The sequence below is a fragment of the Belonocnema kinseyi genome, chromosome 9 (assembly GCF_010883055.1).
Source record: "Belonocnema kinseyi isolate 2016_QV_RU_SX_M_011 chromosome 9, B_treatae_v1, whole genome shotgun sequence".
In the NCBI taxonomy this organism is placed as follows: Eukaryota; Metazoa; Arthropoda; class Insecta; order Hymenoptera; family Cynipidae; genus Belonocnema; species Belonocnema kinseyi.
In genome coordinates, this window is record NC_046665.1 from 4,449,094 (window position 1) to 4,474,192 (window position 25,099).

At 32.6% G+C, this 25,099-nt stretch overlaps 1 protein-coding gene across 1 annotated transcript in view; it reads right to left on the reverse strand.

Moving 5' to 3' along the window:
* The window catches only part of LOC117179665 (dnaJ homolog subfamily C member 13), a 231,313-nt gene that overhangs the window by 162,926 nt on the left and 43,288 nt on the right, over nucleotides 1-25,099 (reverse strand). The window contains exons 3-5 of the mRNA XM_033371683.1: nucleotides 11,023-11,865; nucleotides 10,442-10,813; nucleotides 9,907-10,317 (exon numbers count right to left, since the gene is read on the reverse strand). Of these exons, the coding sequence (XP_033227574.1) occupies nucleotides 9,907-10,317; nucleotides 10,442-10,813; nucleotides 11,023-11,865 (1,626 nt within the window). The remainder of the gene's footprint in view (nucleotides 1-9,906; nucleotides 10,318-10,441; nucleotides 10,814-11,022; nucleotides 11,866-25,099) is intronic.

The following is a 25,099-nucleotide window of genomic DNA, read 5'->3' on the forward strand; positions in this document are numbered from 1 at the left end:
GAGGGATGAAACTTCTTTGTGGTACTTTTGGCTCTAAATGCAGCGCTAATCATTAAACACATTTTGACTTTTCGAAATTGCGTATTTTTAACGAATTTTATAGTGTGCAGGGGTTGATTTGGGGTGTGTTCCACATGCACTAGAGGGATAAAACTTCTATGTTGTACTTTTGGCTCAAAATGCAGGGATAATCATTAAAAACATTTTGACTTTTTAAAATTCTGTGTTTTTAACGAATTTTATAGTGCGCAGGGGTTGATTTGGGGTGTGTTCCACATGCACTAGAGGGATGAAACTTTTTAGTTGCACTTTTCAAAATCTGATTAATGTTTTATTATTTATGATAGTAATATGCACATTATAAAATTCGTTAAAAATACGCAATTTCGAAAAGTCAAAATGTTTTTAATGATTAGCGCTGCATTTAGAGCCAAAAGTACCACAAAAAAGTTTCATCCCTCTGGTGCATGTGGAACTCATCTCAAATCAATCCCTGTACAATATAAAATTCGTAAAAATACAAAATTTCGAAAAGTCAAACTGTTTTTAATGATTATCGCTGAATTTACAGCCGAAAGTACAACAAAAAAGTTTCATGCCCCTAGCGCATGTGGGACACGCCCCAAATCAAACCCTGCACACTATAAAATTCGTTAAAAAAAGGATTTTAAAAAGTCAAAATGATTTTAATGATGATCGCTGAATTTAGTGCTGAAAGTGCCGCCAAAAAGTTTCATCCCTCTAGTGCATGTGGAACACACCCCAAATCAACCCCTGCATACTATAAAATTCGTTAAAAATACACAATTTCGAAAAGTCAAAATATTTTTAAAGACTATTGCTGCATTTAGTGCCGAAAGTGCAACTAAAAAGTTTCATCCCTCTAGTGCATGTGGAACAAACCCCAAATCAACCCCTGCACACTATAAAATTCGTTAATAATACACTATTTCGAAAAGTCAAAAGGTGTTTAATGATTATCGCTGCATTTAGTGCCGAAAGTGCCACCAAAAAATTTCATCCCTCTAGTGCATGTGGAACACACCCCAAATCAACCCCTGCACACTATAAAATTCGTTAAAAATACACAATTTCGAAAAGGCAAAGTTTTTTTAATGATTATCGCTACATTTTGAGCCAAAAGTGCCACAAAGAAGTTTCATCCCTCTAGTGTATGTGGAACACAACCCAAATCAACCCCTGCACATTATAAAATTCGTTAAAAATACGCAATTTCGAAAAGTCAAAATGTTTTTAATGACTAGCGCTGCATTTAGAGCCAAAAGTACCACAAAGAAGTTTCATCCCTCTATTGCATGTGGAACACAACCCAAATCAACCCCTCCATATTATAAAATTCGTTAAAAATACACAATTTCGAAAAGTCAGAATGTTTTTAATGATTATCGCTGCATTTAGAGCCAAAAGTACCACAAAAAAGTTTCATCCCTCTAGTGCATGTGGAACTCATCTCAAATCAATCCCTGCACATTATAAAATTCGTAAAAATACAAAATTTCGAAAAGTCAAACTGTTTTTAATGATTATCGCTGCATTTAGAGCCAAAAGTACAACAAAAAAGTTTCATGCCCCTAGCGCATGTGGAACACAACCCAAATCAACCCCTGCACACTATAAAATTCGTTAAAAAAAGTATTTTAAAAAGTCAAAATGATTTTAATGATGATCGCTGCATTTAGTGCTGAAAGTGCCGCCAAAAAGTTTCATCCCTCTCGTGCATGTGGAACACACCCCAAATCAAACCCTGCACACTATAAAATTCGTTAAAAATACACAATTTCGAAAAGTCAAAATCTTTTAAATGATTATCGCTACATTTTGAGCCAAAAGTGCCACAAAAAAGTTTCATCCCTCTAGTGCATGTGGAACACACCCCAAATCAACCCCTGCACACTATAAAATTCGTTAAAAATACACAATTTCGAAAAGTCAAAATATTTTTAATGACTATTGCTGCATTTAGTGCCGAAAGTGCAACTAAAAAGTTTCATCCCTCTAGTGCATGTGGAACACACCCCAAATCAACCCCTGCACACTATAAAATTCGTTAAAAATACACAATTTCGAGAAGTCAAAATGTTTTTAATGATTATCGCTACATTTTGAGCCAAAAGTGCCACAAAGAAGTTTCATCCCTCTAGTGCATGTGGAACACACCCCAAATCAACCCCTGCACATTATAAAATTCGTTAAAAATACGCAATTTCGAAAAGTCAAAATGTTTTTAATGACTAGCGCTGCATTTAGAGCCAAAAGTACCACAAAGAAGTTTCATCCCTCTATTGCATGTGGAACACAGCCCAAATCAACCCCTCCATATTATAAAATTCGTTAAAAATACACAATTTCGAAAAGTCAGAATGTTTTTAATGATTATCGCTGCATTTAGAGCATTTTTCAAATAGTTTATTTTTCTTTTTTTTCGTTTTTTGTAAACGTTGGGAACTTCAGACTCATGAAAAGAAAGAATTTTTGGGTGGACAGCATTTTTCAAACGATGAACAGGCCAAGCAAAGTGTGGAAAAGTGACTTCGGGATGTGAAGCAGGGGGATGTATAACACAGGCATTCAAAAGATGGTTACCAGGCTTCAAAAACACATCAACCAGGACGGTGACTACGTGGAAAAATAATTAAATATATTTGCAACATCTCCTGTCAATTTAATTTATTATTAGAAATTCCCTTGTAGTTCAGAGGCAAATGAACATTCTTGAAAGGCTCATGTAAACATTAAAAAGTTTTCTCCCAACTTAAAAATTTTTTTGTTTAGTATAGTTCGTTTTAGTATTACGGTCAACAATAAATTCAATCAACATGATGCGAAATATTTTTTTTTAATACATCTGTCCTAAAGCTTGGTTGTTGTTACGTAAACATACTTTTTTTTGAAAAGTAGAATTGAATCTCACTAATGAAAAATCATGTGCCAAATGTTGTGTGCGAATGTCTACGATCCTTTTTATTTTCGTCCAAAGTAAGGGTGAATAGTTTTCTTTCCTTTTTTCTTTTTGAGGGGGAAGGGAGGGGAGAAAAGTATTCCTTTTTCTCAGATTCCAATGGAAATATTTTGTGGTTGTTGTCCAAATTTGCTAGTTAGATTCTTGATTTCATTTTCAGGAATTCTTTTCATCAATTTGAATATTGGACGTTAAAACAGGATTTTACATTGGATTGTTTCCCTATTTAAATATGCTAAATTTTAATTTGGCTGACTTGGATTGGAGGTCATTTTTATCTCAGGTTTTTTTAGGGCTGGTTTGCCTTTTAAACTTTCACTTGATTCTCAGTTGTCAGTGAGATAGCATCGTGGCAGGTGTGCTGTTCCCGCTGATAACAAATTTTATTTTTATTTTATTTATTTATATTTTTTTCATTTCATTTTATTTTTATTTTATTTTATATTATATATTTTTAATGGTTTTATTGGGATTTGATAATGGTGGGAATAAGCAGGACGAAAGAAATAAAAAAAGGGAAGGAAGGGGATTTGGTTTGTTGCCTTCTTATTTTTCTTTCCTCCTTTTTATTTTCGTCCAGAGTAAGGATGAATAGTTTTATTTTATTTTTTATTTTTTAGGGAGAAGGGAGGGAAAAGAAGTGCTCCTTTTTTCAGATTCCAATGGGAACATTTTGTGGTGGTTGTCCAAATTTGGTCGTTAGATTCTTGATTTTATTTTCAGGAATTTTTTTCATCAATTTGATTATTGGACGTTAAAAAAGGATTTTACATTGGATTGTTGTCCTATTTAAATATCCTAAATTTTAGTTGTTTTTTTGCAGTTTTCCTATAACCTGGCCTAACGTTCAGGCACATTTGAGTACTTCTAAAAAAAGTCGGACACAGCCGTGGGTTAGTACTCATTGTCATTAAATTCACACAGTGATTATAAGTCGACGTTAGATAAAGAACATTTTCACGAGCCGATACCCAGTGAAGTAGGGTCGTCTGGCGGTATATGCACTCATGCTAGATGAATTAAATGAAACTTCAGGAGCGAGTGTAGCCCGTGTAAGAACCTCTGATTTACCGGGTTTAAAAGCAAGGGATAGTATAATAGATTTTCAACCGCAGTGCTAAGGGACTTCAATGTATTATCCCGATAAGAAAATAATAATAAACCTTCCTAAACAATAATATAAAATATATAAAACATATAAAACAAAGAACTTAGCTTTACTTATTCCAAAACGGCTCGATACTTTTTTTTTCTTTGAATATTTGAAAATATTCAAAACTATGCCAAAGTAATAAACAAAAAATAAAGGACGAACGCAAAAACGCTTTAATAATCTGAATAACCAAAAAGACTATTTTTTGATATACAAAAACATCTACAAAACACACAGTTTTCAACTGATCCAAATCTTTTCAATTATTTTTATATTCAGTCTTTTATGCAAATTGACACTTCATTGTCAACAATGGTTAAATTATAATTTAAAACACGTAAAATTTGTTTCTTAAATTGAAAATTTACCCTATTTTTAAAGATTAAATCGATCAAGAATATCTCTAACAACAATAGATTATTCTCACTCGATGTTTCTTCATTATACACAGACATATCTCATAATGTAATTATTGATATTAGATTGAAATGGAACCTAATTAAGGAACATACAAACCTCCCAAAAGATACTATTATAGGACTACTTGAATTTTGTTTCAAAAATGCTTATTGCGTTTTTAATGGGACACACTATCGACAAACGTATGGTGCAGTGATGAGTTCCTCGATCTCCGCCGTAGTATCTGACCTATTTATGGAATCACTCGAGAATGGTACCCTTGCTGACCTCCCTTATAATCTTTTTTTTTATTACCGGTACGTGGACGACATTCTTGTCAACGGTCCCGAGGATAAAATTAAAGATCTACAGGATAGATTTAATAAATATAACTCTCGTTTAAACTTCACGTTAGAAAAAGAGACAAATAATGGCATCAATTTCCTAGATATCACAATAAAAAGAAATGGAGAGAACTTGGAAATCAACTAGTGCAGAAAACCAACCTGGTCTGGATGATATATGAACTTTAATTCATATGCCCCATTAAAACAAAAAATAAGCGTGATTAATAATTTAGTCGATAGAGCAATTTTACTTTCAGAAGAAAAATATGAAACAAAAAACCTAACTTTAATTACGAACACACTCTTACAAAACGATTTTCCAAAGGGACTGATCACTGAATTTATAAATAAAAGAATTAAAAGAAATGTTTAATATTGTAAAAAACCCAAATTCAGTTAATGTCATAAAAGCTGCGAATAACATCTAAATAAGTATTCATAGAATCAATGTGTATATTAATTTTTTTAATCCACATCGCCATATTTATATTTCTATTCTATGTAAAGATGGCAAACAACTAGATGTACACAAAAATTCAAAAACCAACTATCATGCGCATGCAATAATCCCTTATATATCAGAAACATGTATTAAGTTAACCTTCTCATTAGAATATAATAATGTCACTCTCCACTCATGACTCACACAATAACACAATATTTTTTAACTAAAAACTACAAGAATGAATGTTGGAGTCTTTCCTCTTTCGTCTAATTCGTAAGATCTCGAACTTTTATTTTAAAATTTACGTATTTCAAAAAGGGCTTGAAGAATAAAAACTAAAATGGCAAATTTTAAATTAAAATATTTTAGAACTGCGCATTGTAAACTGAATGATTTAGTTATGAAACACATATTCTGTATGGCTTTGTTTGAAATATTCAAAGTTGCTTAATTTGATTAGTTTTGTTTATTTAAATATTTTGTGATACATTGTATACTTTTTATTAGGATATGGGCCAAGTATATGCGACCAAAATAAAAAAGAATTATTCAATAAAATGAGTACGGTTACGTTTTTATGTAAGAATTTGTGTTTAAATTGTTTTTCTCACATCGAGCTTCGCTTTCTGGTATGGTTGATACAACAGAATCCAGATCAGTGAGGAATTTATGGAATGGACAAAATAAAAACTCTCCAAATCAAGAAGTTCGTTGGGCCTTATATTCTGAATCGTCAAGCTGCCAATCCAAACAATTAGAAAACGAACAATGTGTGGAACGGAACTGAATCTTACCCACGTGCGAAGATTTGTATCAGGGTTCATTCACAAAATACGTGATACGTTTAGGGGGAACGGGGGTCTGCCGAAGTATTATTCTCCACATTACGAGCAATAGAAAAAGTATCACGCAGGGGAGGGGGGGGGAGAGAAATTCCTGTAAAAATGTATCATTTATTTTGTGAATGGCTCCTCACTAGCATATGTACACATTCCAAAGAACTTTAGGGTCATGTTTAATAGCACACGAAAGAAGTTTTACTTGATAGGATTAGAAGGCTACAGCTCTAATCACAGGCTGTATGATGTACATAAGAAAAATATTAGGTCTACAAATTAATTCGGTGCCTTTACATTAATGTCTTCTAACTCTTGGTCTAAATGGAATTGTTTCCCTCTCTAAGGTAGATTTAAATCGCGAACCTTAAGCCTAAGAGCACAAGGAACATTTGAGACACTGCATTTCCTTTGCATTCTCAATGAAAAAAACGCAGCTGAGGCGAACGAAATTATTTTCTTAGCCTTAAGAGAAGGTGTACTGATACGTAAAACGTGTAAAAAGTGATTTCAGAGATTCAAGAATAATGATTTATCAATTGGAAGGCAAAAAGCATGCTTTGTTTCTAATGCTCCTTGTCGAACAACATTGTCTTTACTAATGAACTTTGAGGTTAAGTTCGCAGGGCCGCCACTTATTATATTATGTTTTAAAGTCCGAGGTTCGCCCTTCAAAAATACCTTAGGACGGAAAAAAATCAAGTTCGACCAAGAGTTACAAGATATCGAGATAAAGGCAACGAATTAATTTTTTGACCTAATATTACAGTAGCACGGGACGCTGTCTTAGAAGAAGATACAATTTTAAGAAATTTAAACAATGATGAATCTAATTGTATTTTAATTGATTTGAAGTACAATACTAAATAAATTAATCCAGCGAGGACAGCTGATCAATAAGATGAATCTTATAAACAATAGGGACATGTTAACCCTTCAGAAGCGGAAGTTAAAGAAAAGCAGATGTCTGAAAAAGATCGAAACATTCAACCACAAGCGAAGTTGTGTGTACAGGAATTTTCGCAAAAAGAAGGAATTAATTACAAGGAGACCTTTTCACCTCTCATAAGATATGACTCGCTCAATTCGAATGCTTTTTTCTCTAGCAGCTTTAAAAGATCTTCAAATCAAACAATTTGATGTGAAAACGGCGTTTCATAATGGATACTTAGTCGAAGAAATCTACATAAAGATGTCTATATTTCGGTACGCGGTAGAAGCTTAAGCGAACGAGAAGTATGAAATATGAAAGCATAAACAGACATCTATCATTCTAGAGAAGAGGACGATTTGACTTTGGATAAGGCTGTAAAAATATATAAAGCTTCGGAACTAGCAGATCACCAGTTAAAAACTTTCAGAGGTGAGTCTGAAAAAAACTGATTTCGTAAAGAAGAAGGATTATAAATGGAAGCCGTTACGTAACAAAGGTACAAACGAAGGGAACAGTAGTCAGGAGCGTACAACAGAGGATGATAACAGCCAACGCAATCACTCCAAGAAAAAATATGCAGCAGGTGGAAATGAAGGATGCAGAAGAAATATGTGATAAAGGTGTGGGCATAATCATGTATAGGGGAAGTGTCCAGCATACAACAAAGTCTGCAATTATTGTAAGAACAAAACTCATTTTCCGCAGACATGTAAGAATGGAAAATTTCATGTAGACGTTGTAAAAGATAACACCGATGAAGATGCACCAACTTATTTTCGTGGAAATATCCATGTAGATTTAATAGTTGAGGAGCCTTGGTATGAAAAAGTAAAGTTTGTTGACTAAAGTAAAGCGTTAATTTGTTTAAAGTAGATCCGGTCGCGGTATTCAATGTAATGTGTAAAATTATCTTTTGATTTCAAAGGTCAAAGCAATAAATATTATTTCTTATCGTGGAAAATGGGACTCCACCGTTGATAGGCATATGTAACCATGTAGAAATATTCCGTTTGAAGTAATTATTTTATAATGTGGGAAAAAAAGATCAGGTTGGACATGACGACTTTTAAAAAAGCTTTATACAGAACAAGCGAATATAATACAAAGCTAAAACAGATAAATGTAAAATAGGCGTAACGTTGTTGGGTACATTTTTACATATAAGGATATTAAAATTGATCAAGAATAGGTTGATGTCATTTTGAAAATGGATAAAACTGATGAAGGAAATAGGATGGACAAATTCTTAGGAATTGTAAATTACATTCCGCAATTTGTGAAGACGATGAGTGCTTTAATGGCCTCATTAGGAGATATAATAAAAGAGAGTAATAAATTCGTTTAGACTGAAGATAGGTAAACACCGTTCAAAGAAGTAAAAACTATGTTAACGAAAACTCCGATCTTTTTGTGCTATGATCCAAATGCGGATGATAAATTAAGCGTCGATGCATGTAGTACGGGCGTGGGAGCTGGTTTGTTGAAAAATGACCTGCCAAAACTGTATGCATCAAAAGCGCTGGCTGATACACAAAAAGCATGGGCTCAAATCAAGAAAGAATCACTTGCGATGGTTTTCGCGTTTGATCTTTTTCACCAGTACATTTATGGGAAACAAATAAGTTATGAGTGATCAGAAACCCGTATAACCTATATTGTCGAAAACAAAATTACGAAATATTACGGATATTTGATTAAAAATTATGGAATTGTATATCCGTATAGCCTAAGGAAATAAACTTTGAGTAGGTTACACAACAGTCACATATAAATAACTACAACTAAGAATGAAGCATGGAAAATCATTTTTTGGTTGGTAATTAATAAACAGAAGAAATTATTTTCAACTGCAAAATGTGTTAGCGGTTTCAGAAAAGTAATTCTAAAGAACCGCCAATGCCACATGAGGTAACAAAAGCAATAAAGACGTCCTGAAATGATATCCGAAGTTCTGTTCTCAATACAAAATAAAATACATATTCATTATTTACAACGTAATATCCTGATGATGGATTATTATTCTAAATATATGAAAATGGGTTTTCTACCTGAGATTACAAGCATAGCTACGATAAATGTTTTAAAGTCTAGTTTTGCAAGGTGCGGAATACCAAAAATGAATGGTCAGATAGGGATACGCCATGTAACACTAAGAAATCTAGTGATTTTACAAAAATTTGGGATTATAAGCATGTGATCTCATGGACGAGATATCCTCAAAGTAACGGAATGTTCGAAAGACATATTCAAGTTGTTAATCGTATGTTGAAAATAGCGGGATATGATGATAAGGATCCATATTTTTGGTTTTATTGGACTATATGAACACACCGATTTCATCAGGAATTGGATCGCCAAATAAGCTAATGTTCAGTAGAAATGTGAATGGATATGTACCAACGTTTAATTTAAATTTCAAAACTTCGAAGAGAAATTATTACGATGCGATTAAAGAGAAATTTCAATATAGACAAAGCACAACAAAATTTATTTCGGTCAACAAACAAGAATGAAATATCGGGAATAATCGCTAATAGACCAGAAAATCGTAGATCTTACGATATTTTAACAGAGTCTGGAAGAATTCTTAGTTGCAATAGGAAACATAGTATGTGATAATAAAATAAAATCATAGTAATTCACATTATATGTACATTTGTTCTTTAATTACAAATATGACTAACATGCTGTAACAGGTGAGACACATTTATCTGAATTAATTAATTGTTCTAACAGACTACCTACTATAAATTCAAATAACTTATTCTAGCAAAACAAAGAATATCAAATGAACTATATTAATGATACATACCAGTATTCTTTTAAGTAGACCCATAGCCGTCGGATGTCCTGTGATCCATAGGCCAACTAAATGCCTGCACAATTGCCTATGTGTTAAAAGTCGACCGTCACTGCCAGAAGTAAATAAGCTGTTTAATAGGTGTCTAGGTAAAGCTGCTTCAGCAAGAGCTAGCTCTTGCATCTTGGCAGCTATCTCTTGAGCCCCTTCTTCAATAATGGCTCTCATAATTAAACCAGATCCTTTGACAATAGCCAGGGATGGATGTTGAAATAATTTGAACAGTGATCTACCTCTCGCAGCAACCATTTCCAACAAATGGTCAAAATGTTTTCCGTCAGTTGTTTCACTGTACGGTACACATAATGCAAACGTCAAAAGATCGAGCATAGCAGAAACTACAAGAGCACCAGTTCCATGATTCTGAAACACAGTTCTTTATTTTGTACACAAATTATAATAATCAAAGTATTGTTTATGATTACAATTTACTCGAAGATTTTTATAGCAAGCAAGTATTATACTATTAAAAATATAATGTTCTTACAATATGACCGATCCACATTTCTAAAAGACTTTCCAAAAATTTGTTACTACTCAAAAGGCTACTTTTATTCAATTGTTCTTGTCTTAAATCACAATCATCGTGCATAGGTTGCATAAGGGCGCAAATGCAGTCTATAGCAGCTTGTGTCACCCCACAATCTTGCTTCTTTAGTGCCTTTACTACTTTGTTACCAATCGCCTCCCTGAAACCTGGCAAAATTGTAAAGGCTGCAAAACCAACTTTACTAGCAATGAGTCTTCTGATAGCATGAAACTGTGCCTCCATCTCATTGTTGCTTTCCAATTCTTTGCTGATTAGAGCATTTAATGCACTGAGAATCACTTTATCTTTGTTCTCAGCAAAGAGTCCTCCCTGTAAATATTTGTTTAAAACAGTGTGTAATCCAAGTTCTACCGTGGTTACGGTCCAGTCAAGAGGTTCAGACCCCTAGGAAGGAAGAAATTTAATCAATTTCTTATGGCATATTTTTCTTTCTAAACCGCTTAAATGAACCAAATACCAGTTTCAATTCACTTTAATTGTAATTTAATAGCAAATTAAAAATTGAAAATATTTTTTACCTCTTGTGTTATGTACTGAAGGCCACTGTAAGGAATATTTGCGTTGAACCTCTCTAGTATTTCTGCAAAAGTTCTACTAATTGGCGGTTGTTGAAGAAACTTAAGATGATTATTTTCGACTTCTTCTTCTACAGGTAAATTAAAAGGACCTAATCGCTTTCCACGTTCAATCGGGAACATTCTTATATGGACATCTTTGTTTCCCGATGCTCTAACACCATCCAGTAAAGACGCCAATAAAGAATCCCTATCCGTTGCCGTATAACTGCGCATTTGCCCATTCAGATATTGTATGGTAAATAATTGTGGGTTCCCACTGTCACGAACTAGAGCATAAACGTCCGATAATGGCCTCAATGTACAAATGCTGTAAGTTTGAGGATCTCTCTCTAGCACACATGTTTCCGAGAGACAAAGTGTCCTTCTCTGAGGATCCGAGTGCCTAGATGAATTTTTATGTACAGTAAACTCAGATACACTTGTTATGTGTTCATCTCCACTGAATTTGCCGAATCTTTGAGAAACAAAGTCACCCAATTGAATTGGATCCTTTAGTACCTTTATACTGATTCCCAAATTGGTCAATGCCGATTCCAGTAATTTCTTTTTAACTTCTTCCATGTGCTGTGAAGCGAATAAATGTAAGCGTCCAAAACCACCGTACACTATCACGAATCCATTTGGATAATCTTTTACAGTAGCCAGTCCCTCAACATCTTTGTAGAAATAACTGGCCAATATCATATTTGTAGCAGGATCTAGCTGGTCTAAACTTACTGGAGTAACTTCCAATACTACAGGTAATCTTGTTTCGGACCAGTGATGTTTATAAGCTGGAAATTTCTAAAAATACGGAGAATGATTAAACATTATTTAAATAAATTATTAGATGCTAAATGTTGTCGACCAGAGAAGTTTTAAATAAACAAGATGTTAAAAAAGTGTTCGATTTGTAATATGTAGTATTACAAAAATGACCAGTTGGTCGAGACAAATTTTAAACATCATGTTTATTTAAAATTTCTCGGGCTAACTACATGAATGAATATATACATTTCTAAAGATGTTATTACTGAAAATTATTTTGAGCTGAAAGTTTCAAGATCAAAGAAAGTAAAGTTGGGATTGGTCATAATCAAGAAGTGGCAGTTTTGCCTAGAGTTTCCTTCATAATTTTTATTGCTAATCAAATCTTTCGTTTTAGATTTATCGCTCTACCAGGATTGTTATTGACATGCATGCTCGAAACCAACTTTCTGACCAGAATAAATTAAATCTGTCGAAAAGTCAAATTTTCTAGGCTTGTGACTTTGAAAGAGTCTTAAAAGAGACTTTTAATCGCTACATATACATTAGGGTGGCCCAAAAAATCACATTTGAGAAATTTTAACGTGCTTGTTGGCCAAATAGTTCTCGCAGGCAGATAAATGTATGCCTATTTTTTTTATTTTCAAAACAAAATATTTTTAGAACTCGCTCTGAAGCTTCAAAGTTTCCTGATTGGAAGTAAAGACATCCTTACACCAGCTGCAGGTTTAACCCAGAGAGCAGCTATAGATTTATTAACTTATTATTACTCTGCCATTCAACTCATTGTCAGTGACCGTATTTTGGGACGAAGCCAATACGGTGCACAATGAGAGGCCCGACCGAGGGTCAACTTTTTTTGCAGCCGTCCACCTGCAGTTCCTTCAGCCGGTGTTCAACTTAATTGTGTCAATTTTCATCAGCTTTTCTTACTCTTTACTCAATGTAAATTATACTTTTAATAATTTTTCTTTTAGAAATCTATTCTCAATAGCCTAAAGAATGTCTCTTCAAAATGACAAGTTACACAATTATATCTGAGGCTCACAATAAGCCTCCAAATATTGCCATTTTATGCCATTTTTGATATGCCTAAAACTTTTGCATAATATTTCGGAGATAGAAAAATGCGATAAATACAATATTCATTGATAAGTGAACAAGTATATCAAATATAAAATAAATTGATTTTTAATTTCCTGTCCAAAATCGAAGAAATAAAAATTGGAAACATTTTACATGTTAAAACCCCATAAGACATAAAAATGGCCAGAGCGAGTTCTAAAAATATTTCGTTTTGAAAATAAAAAAATAGGCATACATTTATTTGCCTACGAGAACGATTTGGCCAACAAGCCCGTTAAAATTTCTAAAATGTAATTTTTTGGGTCACCCTAATATACATTAGCTTAACCATTAACTATTCATGAAAAGAAATTAAATACTATCCACAGCCCAGATCAAGCTTTCATTATGATTTTATAAAAAGGTATGAAAGTGAATATATGTTACACCGAGTCCGATACTCTCTTTATTAATCTCCATCTTATCCCCTTTCCCAATATAACTTTTTCTATTTCGCCTTGGTCTAATGAGTTAATGGCCGCCTTTAAGGCCACGAACATTGCTATCATTACCTCGTTTCCCTTTTAATCCTCTTATTGACTAAATAGTTCAGAACACATATATTATCCATCACCACCATCCCTTTTCAAATTCGTATGATAGCGACCAAGAAATATATATATTTTTTTGGTCACTATCATACGGAAGCACCTATGTGCCATGTTAAGGCACGTAGGCATGTATGCATTGACTTGCGTAAATGACGGTAAAGAAGGCATAGCATACGAGTTGCGTTGCTTTCCTCTAAAATATTAGTTCGTACCAGTTTTGAACGAAAAGCACGAAAGGTGAGACAATATAAATATCACAGTGAAAAATGTTGGCAGTAAGGCTACATTATTTATTTAATGCTTATTATTAAAACTGTTAGTGAAAAAATTTGGATAAAGTTAGGTTGTCAATGTGTCAAAAATAACTTATGTAGAAAATTAAGAATATAACAAACTCAAAAGTATTTCGTTTCATATTTCAAATATTTCACAATTTGAAAGGATTTCAACAAATTTTAAGATTTGAGGGAATTTTTGAAAATTCCAAGGTGTTTTTAATGTCTTTACAAAATACCAAGGGACTTCAAAAGATTTTACAAAAAATAAAAAAATTTTAGGGAATCAAAAAATATTCCGAAGCAATTTTAATTGTTTCTCGCAATTTGCAGGGATCTCAATGCGTTTTAAATATTTCAGAATATTTTCAAAGATTCCAAGGAATTTTAGATTGATTTCCACAATATGAAGGGATTTCAAGAACATTTAAAGATTTTAGGGGATTTTTAAAAATGCCAAGGAATTTCAAAAGATGCTACAAAATATAAAAATTTTGAGGGAATTTAAAAAGATTTAGATGCATTTTCAAACGTTTCAAAAAATTTCAAGCTATTTCAAAAGATTTACAAATATATATCTTATATATTTTAGGGAATTCTTAGATTCTAATGAAATTTTTAATTTCTTTCTGAAATATGAAGGGATTTTAAAAGGTTTTTAATATTTTAGGGTATTTCGAAACATTTCAATGCAAGAGACTTTTAAAAATTCAGCGAATTTCCGAAGATCTTAATGATTTTAAAGGAGTTAAAAACTAGAACAATTGCCTAGAATTTTGAAAGATATAAAACGATTTTTCAGGATCTCTGAGGTTTTAATACATTTTAAAAGATTCCAAGTGATCTTGAAAGCTCTCAACGTATTTTAATAAATTTGCCAGGGTTTCAAGAAATATCAGATTTCGCAGGATTTTACGTGATTTTATAATATTTTAAGAAATAGAAATAAGAATTAGAGCTTTGCAGTACTTTTAGTTGTGTTGTAGCAATTTCATAATTATAAGACGAGTTTTTAAATACAATTCCAATTTAAAAGAATACCTGCATTCCAAATAGTTATTTCGAAATGCAATTAGAAAAGTTCGGAATTTCAGCTTCTTTAGATTCAATTTTTTTTATTTTCTCATTTGCAGATTTTAAATATTTCTCGGAAGTTAGAATTTAGGTGGTATGACTTTTTAGGAATTTTAATTAAAAATTTTTTAACCAACAGAAAGGCTTAATAATGCTTATTTTCAATGCTCCTTGTTACGGTTTTAACTGTGATATTCTAACATTTCTAACAACATTATTTATTGTGACTTACTTTCAAGGTGCACACTATTGTAAATACTTGAATAATATATAATTCTTTCATTTTAATTTTAATCCACATTTTTCAGTTCAATGTTCCTAAGCGAGACTTGATTCCTGTTTTTGAGAATGCAACGGAAAGCAAAAGCGAGCTGACAAAGGTAAGGCAGTGATTTTGTTTTTAAAAAAATGGTGATGTCAGTGGAAGTCTATTTACAAGATACGAAACAATGCACTTTAGTTATTTCATAAGGATGAAATATAGTATCACTTTATGGATGCAGTCGAATTCCTCGTCAAATTAATCATGGAAGATTAAGATTTCATTGCATGGTGAAGTGCAAAATATTTTCGTAGAAAACAGTATACTGAAAAAAGTAGTGATGCATGAGTACTGCTCAAAAGACAGTAAATTGACATACAAAATATATGGAAAATCATTCTTGTTGCAGATGGATGACGACATCTATCTGAATCCTGAGATAGATGTTTATAATATCACAATTCGCACAGATATACACAAACGTTTTTTCTTTTGTTAACTCAGGCTGTTCTGCACAAACATAACTACAATATAATTCCTGTAAATCGGGTTAATAATTTGGACTAGGGCGCGCAATTGTTATTATTTGATGAGACAAAAAAATATTTTTCAGTCCGGAATTCAGGGATAGCGGAATATGTATGGAGTGTACGAAAGAATCTATACACATTTTAAAAAATATATTTATTTAATTACCTTTTTAATTTTAATTATTAATTATAATATAATAAATAAAATTAATTAATTAAATATATTATAATATAATATTTAATTATAACTAATTTTCTTGATTTAATTTGTCTGTCTATTTAATTATTTTTATTTGTTTTATTTTTCATATATTTTTTTCATTTGAAATTATTATTATCATATTATGGAGCACTCCGTACACCATATTGGAGAGTATATGGAATTCCATACACTAAAATGAGGACGACTTTTCCTTTAAATATACATTTTTCTTAATCGCTAAAACTTTTTATTTAAATTTAAAATATGTTTTGGTTTAACTACCAACAACTACATTTTTCGATAAGAATTAACCTTTATGGTTGGAAATTCAACTTCTTATTTAAGAGTCGAACTACTTTCTTAAAGATTCTGTTTTCTGTTTGAATATTTATCATTTCTGTTGAACATTTTTTTCTTGAACTACAAAAATAACTGTTTTGCTGAAACCCTTTTTTTGTTAAAAATTGATTTTTAAATTAAAATTTAGCTATTCAATTCTTGTTTAAAATTTTATCTTTCTCAGTTGCTAATTCAACTTTTTGTTTAAAAATTGAGAGCGAAGGTGATGGGAAGTAGAGGAAATGAGAGTATAGGAAGTAAAAGAAAATGGGGAAGGGGAAATGAGGGGCGGGAAACTGAGGGAAAATGTAGTGGGGGTTAGTGGAGGAAGATGAGTTTTATCTGACGAAGTAAATGAGGAAGAACTTTGGGAAGTCAGTGGATGAAAAGGTTAAAGTGCGGACGGGGAAGTATGGTAGAAGTGGGGAATGAGGAGGAGTAGCGGTTGGGGAAGTACGGAGGGGTGAATTCAATAACCCAATTAACGTTTTATAATAGGATACGTAACCCCTTTTTGTAGGCGTACGGTGCCTACTTTGACTACTTTTTTACACTCTTTCCTTTCAAAATAAAATCGCATAAATTTTTCCCATCAACAGATTTTCCGTACAATTCCTGCTTTTCCCGATCGTTAGAAGCCCCGCAAATACTGATTTTCCCCAGTGTGCCTTAAGCTGAAACAGTTTAATATTTCTATTGCCTTCATTTATTAAACATTGACTTTTCCGTACTGCTGCTGCAGCTACACTGAATGAGTTAGGGGGACAAAGTCGAAAATGATTTAAAGAAATTATGGCAGACTTGTACAACGAAAAAGATGGGCATGATAAAAACTTGATGAAAAGAAAGGTAAAATTTGTATAAAGTTATTCATACACAAGTTAAGAATCATGAAATTAGTATTTGATCATCTGTTATTATAATATACAAAAATCGATAATCTTATTATCAATGCACATGGATATTTTGTGGGTTGAAATCTATTATTCAGAATTCAATTTTACATGAGTTGTAGTAAAAATTAGGTGAGTTAGGCCAGGTTACTAAACTTTTAAAACCAAGTATTTAGTATATTTTGTGTTTCATAACTATTAAACAATATTAAGCTGAGTAACTTTTATTTCCAGCTGTCTGATCAAGAAATTCGAAAAAAATTTCAAGACAAGACAGAAGAAGCTAGGAATAAACCATTCCTGAAGAGGGTCATAAATGTTGGTTGGCCCCACAAAAAGCATTTTGACGATCCTTAAGAGTTCCTGGGAAGCGCGATAGGAAAAATAATAAAAATAACTTGGAACGAAAACGAAGACTATCCCATAGAAAAATTAAAATCGACAGTTTTACTCCAGTATAAGAATGAGGAAAACAAATATTACTTTGAAAATTGCATAATCAGTGTTGGTACGTCTTAATGCAGAGTTTTTACGATACTTCGTAATCGACAGTGATGAGAAAGAGTGCGACTTTTGGAATGTCAGTAAACATAAACTGAGGAACAGGATTCACGCTCTAAAACTCATTAACGACCAAAATCAAGGATGCAGGTGAGAATTATCATCCACTTCCAAAAGCACTGATTTTCTCGGACATAGAGAATTATTTTCATTGTGAAAAACGGAATACTGGTGCCTGACAACAGAAGCGGGGCATAAAGAATAGTATCATGTGACCGACAAGTAGACCATCAGTACACTGAATCAACAGATGATTCATACAGCGTACATCCATCGCTGCCTGCATTTTCGCAAAATATAAACCTGCAACAACCGTAAAAAACAAGCTATCTGTAGACTCTGTTTGTACCTTTACAGAGGCCAAGTCATCGAAAAATTCAACTCTTGAACCTAAGGATGATTCTTATCAAATTAATTAACTGCAGACTGGTTTATCTGAATGTAAGCATAGGGCAATCAGAGAAGAAATTATACGAAGACTTAAAAACTCCAACGGCTGAATCGAAAAATGATTCTTCTAAGCGTACCTTCACCATCTTACTCATAGCTGATTAATGTCTCCTTAAGTGCATCTTTCAACAATAGCAAACAAGCTGTACATTCACGTAAGCAACAGGCAACACCTTTCCAGAAATAATTCTACATTCTAAAGAGGGGAATACAACTACCAATGTATGGACACTTGCTTGTACATTAGTAGAATTATATAGCAAAAACAGTTTGGAAGTTAGAGGGATCTGGAGGTTCACTCATGATGTTGACGGTAAATCTCTCTCAGCGGAAAACACTGAACACAAACAGCGTTCCTGTTTTCATGCGAAAAAGTTGCAGAATTGCTTCCGCTATGATGTCAAGATAAGACCAACAGTTCAGCAACTACTCCATTCATTGAACTTGAAAAAGAACAAGTAATTAAGGTAAAGTATTTTATATAATCGTATATTATTTAAGTTTTCTCTTTTGAATTTTCGCAATACTGGTTAAACATTTTTAAAGAATTTCACTCCAAAGCTTAAAAAACTTTATAAGTTTATAAAAGTCTTTATTCGTATCTAAGAAAAACTTGCGTTGCAAGAGTTAATAGAGTTTAAAGAAAGAAATTTAATATAGGGCCTCAAAATTCGACTGCTTTGAAATAAAGCTTTGTAAATTCGATTCACTACTTTTACTTTTAAATTAAAATTTTTAAATTTTCAAGGATTTTAAATTTACTTAAATTAGAACTTAAATTCTTAAGAAATTTAGTTTTTGAAAATATTCTATAAGAAATCGTAAGATATTGAACTTTTTAATTAAATATTGTTGATTGTTGAGGAATTGCAACCTAAATTTGGCGAGTTTTGAATTATTTAGTATGAAGTTATTCAATGTTTCAAACTACCCTGGTGGAAATGTATTCTCACAATAAAATACAATAAGTTGAAAAATATAGGCTTGGAAAATAAGAAAAAAATTCAATTTAGGGCCTCAAAATTCGACTGGTTTGAAATAAAACATTGTAAATTCGATTCACCACTTTGACTTTTAAACTGAAATTTTACAATTTTCAAGGATTTCAAATTTACCTAAATTAAAGCTTAAATTCTTAAGAACTTTAGTTTAAAAAATATTTATTTGGCAATTGTAAAATATGCAAAGTTTGAAATGAATCTTATTTAAGGTTAGTGAGTTTTGCCTAAAATAAGAGCGTTTTTAACTGTTTAGTATGAAGTTATTCAATACTTTTAACTACCTCGGTAGAAAAGTATTCTCAAAATAAAGTAATATAAATTGAAGGATTGGAAAATAACAAAGAAATTTAATATGGGGCCTCAAAATTCGATTGTTTTGAAATAAAGCTTTGTTAATTCAAGTCGCTACTTTGACATTTAAATTGAAATTTCACAAGTTTAAAGGATTTTGAATTTATCTAAATTAAAGCTTAAATTCTTAAAAACTTTAGTTTAAAAAATATTCTATTAGAAATTGTAAAATATTTCACGTTTTACTTGAATATCGTTTATTGTTGAGTTCAGGCATAAAATTGGCAAATTATGAATTATTTAGTATGAAGTTATTCAACGTTTTAAACTACCCTGGTGGACAAGCATTCTCACAATAAAATACAATAAATTGAAAATTGAAGGCTTGGAAAATAAGAAAGAAATTTAATTTGGGGCCTCAAAATTCGACTCGTTTGAAATAAAATTTTGTAAATTCGATTCGCTACTTTGATTTGCAAATTGAAATTTTACAAGTTTTAAGGATTTCAAATTTACTTAAATTAAAGCTTAAAATCTTAAGAACTTTAGTTTAGAAAATATTCTATTCGAAATCGTAAAATATTTCACGTTTTAATTGAATATTGTTTATTGTTGAGAAGTTCAGGCATAACATTGGCGAACTTTTGACTAGTTTAGTATAAAGTTATTTAACATTTTAAACTATCCTGGCGAAAAGGTACTCTCACAATAAAATACGATTGCAACGTGACGACTGTCATGCTTTAAAAAAATGCTTAATTACTTAAAAATGTTGTAAGCGCCTCAATAGCGAAATAACTTTGTAGTTTCTAGTACATTTTTGTGTGTAATACATATAATAATCAATAATGAGTAATACTACCTACAGATTACCAATAAGCTTTTCATAATGTATTAGAAAATGAGAAAGTATTATATTTAGTATAATACGGTTATTAATGATTATGTGATACTTATACGTGCTCTACGATTGAAATAAAATACTCACAAGCTCTTGTTCGGTTCAGTACATTATTTAATTATTTCTTTATTCTTACACATTCATTACACTGTAGGCAATAAAGAAATTTCGGCTTTTACCGCATTATCACAACACTTTCTTTTGAAAATTCATAAACAAATCATAAATTTATAAATAATTTTTCTAATTTTAAGTTTCATGGATAGACCAAACTTGACATAGTCGACAAGTTAAAAGATTCAAATAAAAATCACCAATTTCATACTTAAAAATTCGAAATTGTACTACTAGGCAGTCTGATAAGTCCCTAAAAAATGAAACACGGAGACGTTTTTTTGGCCAAAGTCGGTTTTATTTTTCAACATACTCTCCTTTTAGGTCGATACAGCGAGTCCAACGATTTTCTAACTTTTTGATACCGTCCGAAAAGTACTCTATCGGAAGGTCTCCAAAATACGCCACATTTTCAGCTATGAGCTCCTTATTTGAGTAAAAACGCTTACCGGTGAGCCATCTATTCAGGTTAGGGAACAAGTAATAGTCGCTGGGGGCCAGGTCTGGTGAATACGGTGGCTGAGGAACCAATTCGAAGCCGATTTCATGCAATTTTGTTGTGCAACTAAGCATGAATGAACAGGCGCATTGTCGTGATGATAAAGCGGTTTTTTCTTCTTCAAATGCGGTCGTTTTTCGGCGATTTCGATTTTCAATCGGTCCAATAATGATGAATAGCATGCTCCGGTTATGGTTTTACCTTTTTTAAGATAGTCCACGAATATTATGCCATGTTCATCCCAAAATACGGAGGCCATAACCTTTTCGACCCATTGTTGCGTTTTTGGACGCTTCGGAGCACTTTGGCCCGGTGGAACCCACTGTTTAGCCTGTTGCGTTGACTCAGGAGTGCAGTAGTGGATCCAGGTTTCATCCATGGTTATGAATCGGCGCAAAAACTCGGTCGGCTTACGCGAAAATAATGCCAAATTCTACTGGAAAGTTGTCACACGAATTCGTTTTTGGTGCACTGTGAGCAAACGCGGCACCCATCGCGCGCAGAGCTTCTTCATGCCCAAAACTGAATGCACGATATTGCCAACGCGTTCCAATGATATGCCAACAGCATTAGCTACCTCTCTCAATTTCACTTTGTGATCATTCAACATCATATCATGGATCGTTCAGCATCAACTGTGCTCGTACGGCCACAACGAAACTCGGTAAACCACTTATGAATCGTTCCAATCGACGGTGCAGATTCCGAGTAATACTTATCCAGTTTGGCCTTGGTCTCGGATATCGTTTTCTTGCGAAGATAGTAGTGTTTGATAAAAACTCGAAAATCAGATTTTCCATATTAAAAAAAAACTCGGAGGTTAGTCGCCTCTCAGTGCTGTAACTTGTAAATGGGTAAACATAAATGGCTGAAGTTTTGACAGGGGTCATTTGAAGGATCAAGCTCGACGAAAATGGTTCACATTAGTGAATACTAATGCCGTCTCTTAGAATTTTCAGGTACTTATCAGACTGCCTAGTACTCTATCTAGTTCAAGACGGTCAAGATGTAACCATTCTGAAAAAAACCAGAAACCGTGTATCTGAATACTTATTAACACTTTGAATTGGACAATTATTATTAATAGACATACAATTTCTCAGCGCTAATTGAAATCTTTAAATTAATTCGTCAACGTGTTGGCGCTTTGTTGACATGATCGGAATGTAGTCAACTCTCTTACGTAGCAGTTACTTTTAAGAACGGTTCATTATGTAAAGAAATACAATATTAGTCAAACAAATGGCAATGAAATAATTACGCGCCTGAGAAAGAATTAAACCTGCGAGACCCTTCACTGACATGTTCAATTTGAAACTGATTAACTTGAAACTATTTCATTTTCAATAGCTTTCAAAAGATACACGTACAAGTTTTAAGCGTCCTCAGCAGTAAATGGTACTGAAATGTTTCCCATTAAAGAATTTGATGCTTCTTTAAAATCTGGATAGATTAAGACTGGCAGTTTTATGTGTTTCTTAAGAAGTGTTACGTTCTGCCAGTTTACCTTTTTTTTTGAATTTAGTTCCTCCAAACCATTCTGGCCATTTGTACAATTCGTCAGGTATACCATCTAAAACATTTATGTTATTTTGTTTGCGTATCCTATGCTCATTCCACTGTTTTTTTGTAATAAGGATATCCTCCTAGATTATGCTGCCGAAACAATATCGCAAATATTTTATATGCATTTGGTTGCCGATATCAAGTAACTGTTCCTATTCGATTATTTTGAATAGAGTAATGTAAAAATCACCCATGTGTTAACGAAACTAACACCAATAAGATTCTATCCTTTGGTTACACGTGCTTTTTCCTTTGATGAAACCGTTAACAACAGCATTCTGGATCGTTGTTAGATTTCGAAACATGTATCCATAAAACTTTCTTCAAAAAGCCGTCTATGCATCCATAAATAGCAAATCTAAACCGTATCAGCTTGTCGAGATTTTCAGCATGCCACAAATAATTTGGGAAAACTGGCATACGCAGACAATATAGTGTTGGTGGCCGAGGACGAAGGCGGTATTTAGGGCATAATTGAAGGATTAGAGAGCCACTTAGATGGGGAAAAGTTAAATTTAAATGTAGAAAAGACAAAGATAATGAGGTTTAGAGAAGGAGGGAGAAGAAAGAATGTATGGAAAGATAGAAGGGAACAAAGTTAGATGAAGTAAAAGAGTTTCAATAATTGGGATATAACTTGGCAAAAAAATGGAGATCATAGAGATCATATAAGAAAAAGGATAAAAAAAATCGAAATTCGCAAAAAAACAGACGCATTCAAAATTGCGTTACATTTACAAATGTCAAGCTAGAAGCTAAAATTTGCAGGGAATATTGTTAAAAGGTGTGACAATCTACAGAAACAAAAAAATGTGAATCGGACAGCAGGGGGCGTTACACGGTGATGATTCCGGGAACTTTTTGATCAAGGTAGTATTATATATATTTCATGTCTTACTATTCATCACAGCTATTATATTTTTGTATTACTTGACATTATTTATAACTTCTCTGATTTATAAAAATAATAATGTTTTTAATAAAAGTAATTATTATTTCAATAAAATATAATTTTGGTTGGAGCTATAATAGATAAAATTAGTTTGTTTGTGTGAACATTATTATTTCCTCGTTAAAAAATTTCGTATCCCTGAAAAGGGCCATTTAATTTTAGTGAGAGCTGTAGGAAATAATATTATTTTATTTGTATGAAAATGATTATTTCCTCGTTTAAAAATAAGTTACCCTAAAAAAAACCATTTAATTTTAGTGAAAGCTGTAGTGAAAGTTGCAAAAGTGAACTTTGATTTGATAATAAATGTTTAATAATGGTTCGATAATAATTTCGATTAATTGAGTAGTATGAAGACAAGGATTGGTTGAAATTTCAATTGTTCTAGTTAACTATAAATAATTTGAAAATCAACGTCATGAATTAAAATAAATGTTTACGTTTGGCGAAAAATATGAATGTTACTTTAAGTTGACCAGAAAATTGATAAACTTGACCGGAGAAAACTGTGGAATGACCGGGAATTAAAAATCTTCTGCCGAACCGATACCCTGATAATATTATTATATGAAACAGTATATTCTAAAACTTGTTATAAAAAATCATAATAATAGAGGTAATCCAGTAATTTGGTTGGAAATTTCCAGTATTCTTCAAAAATAAAATATTTTCGTAAAAAATGTAATTAATTTTTTGTTAAACATTAACTTTTTAAACTAAAAATTAACATATCTCATTTTCAGATTGTACTTTGGATAAAAAAAACTAATTTATTCATTTTAAATAAGCCTGCGCTCAACGACACATGCGCAGTAAGAAGAAGCATTGCGTCGGCGAATACATCGACCATGCTACTAGTCATCACTGCAGGAGGGGAATTCGTCGCCGACAAGTTCTGCAGCGGGGGAAAAGGTCGCAGGTAGTCGTCGGCGAATTGACGACTGAACGGACCAGCGTAGCAAGATTTATTTTGGAAAACGAGGTAATGGACGGGACGTATTGGGGAAAGAATGTGAAGAATCAACAAAGCTCGTAAGAGAATGTCGTGAAGATTGCAGGGGAGGATGGATTATGGGATGAACGGATGTAGGAGTTGGATGGGGCTAGAGATTCGAATAAGAAAGAATGAAAGAATACATGTAAGTGTTACTACCAAAAGTTAATAAGTCCTAAATTATGGCAACCATGTGAACATTCGGAACTCGTCATATTAGATTGCGTATAAAGCCCCTTCAGGACGCACGGCTAAAGTACAGTTCCATGTTTGATTTCGAAGCACATTTACATGTATTCTTATTGCATGCTCTTTTAATATTAAATATACCAGTTTGTTGTATTCTTATGAAAGGTGAATAAACAATGAAACGTGTATTGATTGAAATAACGTTTATTTTACACACACACGGATAAATCAACGTTTATATCTATTTAAAAAGAGAAACAAACAGTTTAATAATTCGGAAAGAAAGTTAAGACACTATCTGTGGTTTTGGTATTTTTGAAAGGTAAAAATGTAAGGTAGTCTCGACCAAATCGGAGAGCGAGTTCCGCGTTTGGCGACTGTCGAAATGGTAATGTCTTCAGTACAAAAAAAATGGTAAGTGTCCATGAACATTTGAAGTCTCCAGAAATCTAGGTACCAAAATAGTAGGGATGAAACTGCTTAGCATCTATTGGTTGATTT